This window comes from Pseudoliparis swirei, unplaced genomic scaffold, assembly GCF_029220125.1.
Source record: "Pseudoliparis swirei isolate HS2019 ecotype Mariana Trench unplaced genomic scaffold, NWPU_hadal_v1 hadal_132, whole genome shotgun sequence".
NCBI lineage: Eukaryota > Metazoa > Chordata > Actinopteri > Perciformes > Liparidae > Pseudoliparis > Pseudoliparis swirei.
In genome coordinates, this window is record NW_026613368.1 from 1 (window position 1) to 2,891 (window position 2,891).

The following is a 2,891-nucleotide window of genomic DNA, read 5'->3' on the forward strand; positions in this document are numbered from 1 at the left end:
AGTCTTCCAGCTCCTCGCCCCCCTAACTCCTCCTCACCATTTCTCTTTCACACACAGAGATGCAAACGCACAACGTACACAGGTAATCAGTTACACCTGCAGAACAAAAGGCAGGTGGCCCCGCGGGGCCCCGTGGGAGGAGAGGCATCGGTCCCTCAAACAGAAAAGACGGTTCAGGAGTCGCAGACGGGGAGAACTTCTCAGCCGTGATGTCCGTGTGGCCGGACAAAGGCTCTGCATCTGTAAGTATCGAACAGAGACGGCGGGAGAAGCTCCGCCTCCATCGCCAAGGTGAGGAACAGCTATACCGGCACATCGTCCGGGGGTTGGACTGAGGTACCATCGTGATGATATGAATAGTGCTTAAAGGCTTTTCTTTTCTTTCACGTCCTCGTTTGCTATGAGCGAGGTCGAAGGCATCGGGACAGAGATCCACGTCGTTAAACATCTCAAGACTTTGTGGGCTCCGACCGACTCGTGAACTCCGGGTCGGGACCCCCAGGTAAGTCCCGGTCATGAGCTGGGTCAGCAGATCAGGTGTGTGCAGGAGGGACACGGTGGCTGAAGAGTCCACCTCTGGAGGACTTGAAGGACCCTCTGAGGGTCTCTGGGGGTCTCTGAGGGCCAATCATTGAGCGCTCTGGTACCCCTGGATGTAGATGTCGGTCGTTTGTACCTCCTTGTTCATACACCTTGACAGCAATTAAACGCTACTTCATTGTGCTGGACGAGTTGGTTCACAGGGTCAGTTCATGTGGTGGTCGGGGGGGGGGAAGAGAGAGAGCGCATCTGTCCAGTGACCCCCTCGCTCCGTCAGGGTGGGCCTCGGGGGTTCAGGAGAGTTCCAGTTCAATCGTCCGGGGTCGAGTCCTCCGGGCTGGACGAGTCCTCGTTGAAGTCGTCCGACGAGCCGCTCTGGTGGATGCGGCCGTCGCTGCGCATGCTGTGGAACGTCTTGCGGAACGCCTCCATCATGGAGTGCGCCAGCTTCTTGGCCTCCAGCTTGCTCTCGCACTCCACGGCGTGGCAGTCCATCTGGAAGGTCAGGTCGTCGTTGATCTCCCGGTAGATCCAGGCGAAGACGTTGGGTCTGACGTCGTGGTCGGCCGTGCAGTAGGCGATCCGCGCCACCTGGTAGGTGTCCATGGTTACCGAGGCCTCGCCGTGCCCGTCCAGGTGGTGCAGGCGCACCTGGAAGGGACGGATCTCCAGCAGGGAGTTGCCATCGGTGCCGTGCTGCCGGGCGAGGGCCCGACCCTCCACCAGACCCACCACCGCCGACTCTGTGCAGCCCGACAGGAACTGGGTCCCAGAGATCGCCACTTTATCCAGGTAGGCCACCTGTAGGAAGACACACGGAGACCATGAGACTTTAACAAACACCAACATGAGGTCCACCGTACAATAATACATCAATATACTGCTCCCTGTCCTTCTGAAAGACTCCTATTATTAGGACTCTTCAGGAAGTCACAGGCACAATTATTAACCCTTCAGAGACGTTCCTGCATTACCAAATGAAAACACCAGTGGGCCGAGAGCAGTTCCCTGAGGAACTCCACCATTGAAATGGACATTCAAGTGAAATCATAGGGATGATGTCATTAACCAGGATCTAAAGGAACGTTCACCCATAACCCTCAACACAGGCCGTGTCTGCATGTTCAGCTTCATCAGACGCCATGTCATGTGACTTATCAGATCCACGAGAAGGTGAATACATGAACTCTTAATCATCATCAAACACACGCATGAAAGAAGTAGACGATTCTTTATATCTAAATATATATATATGAATAAATAAATATATATATTTAAATATATAAATATATATATATTAATATAATAATCATTTATTTTATATAGCGCTTCTCTAGAGACTCGAAGTCTCTTTACAGAGTCCAGAGTTCAGTAGCCACACACACAGTCATCCGGTGGTGGAGCCACAGCTGCCCTGAGGCAGACTGACGGAAGCGTGGCAGCCAATCAGCGCCTACGGCCCCTCCCCCAATCAGCGCCTACGGCCCCTCCCCCAATCACCGCCTACGGCCCCTCCCCCAATCAGCACCTACGGCCCCTCCCCCAATCAGTACCTACGGCCCCTCCCCCACCACCAACATTCATTCACATCCATACGAGCCGGGGTGAGGCTGCGGGGCATGTCTTTATGATGGTGGGGGAAACCGGAGGACCCGGAGGAAACCCACACGAACACGAGGAGAACACGAGGAGAACACGAGGAGAACACGAGGAGAACACGAGGAGAACACGATCCACACAGAAAGGACCTGGAGCGACCGGAATTCGAACCCAGGGCCTTCTTGCTGTGAGGCGACCGTGCCGCCCCACTGCTGGTGCAGGACTACGTGGACCCGCTTTGTAGAACCAAAGCGATGGAAGTGTGTGAGGCCTAAGCGTGAGCATGTGTGGTGACATATCACCACCGTGTATATGTAACAGATTCTCCCTGGAGGTCTACAGTCTGAGGCGGGTTCTGAGTCCTTAAGAACTTTGTGTCCCTTCAGACCCCCTCAGGGTCTGAGAGGATCTCTAGTTCTCAGGGCAGGGGGTCACCATGGGGTCATCATGGGGTCACCATGAAGGCTCCGTATCCATGGTGACTAACATTAAAACTCTCTCAGTAACAATGTTCTGTGTTCATCATAAAGTTATAAAGTTATCGTCAACAGGGGAACGCAAAGCACAGAAGAAAGAGAAGGAGAGGGAGAACATCCACAGCCTGTGGTGAGACACACACACAGAGACACACACACACACAGACAGACACACACACAAACACACAGAGACACACACACACACACACAGAGACATACACACACACACAGACACACACACAGAGACACACACACAGACAGACACACACACACAGA

General features: G+C 53.8%; 1 protein-coding gene across 1 annotated transcript; it reads right to left on the reverse strand.

Moving 5' to 3' along the window:
• Positions 1 to 7: 7 nt before the first annotated feature.
• On the reverse strand, positions 8 to 1,970 carry LOC130191525 (PTB-containing, cubilin and LRP1-interacting protein-like). The gene has a single exon (XM_056411149.1). The coding sequence runs from the start codon at positions 1,411 to 1,413 to the stop codon at positions 850 to 852; it is 564 nt and encodes a 187-aa protein (XP_056267124.1). The 5' UTR covers positions 1,414 to 1,970; the 3' UTR covers positions 8 to 849.
• Positions 1,971 to 2,891: the final 921 nt, after the last annotated feature.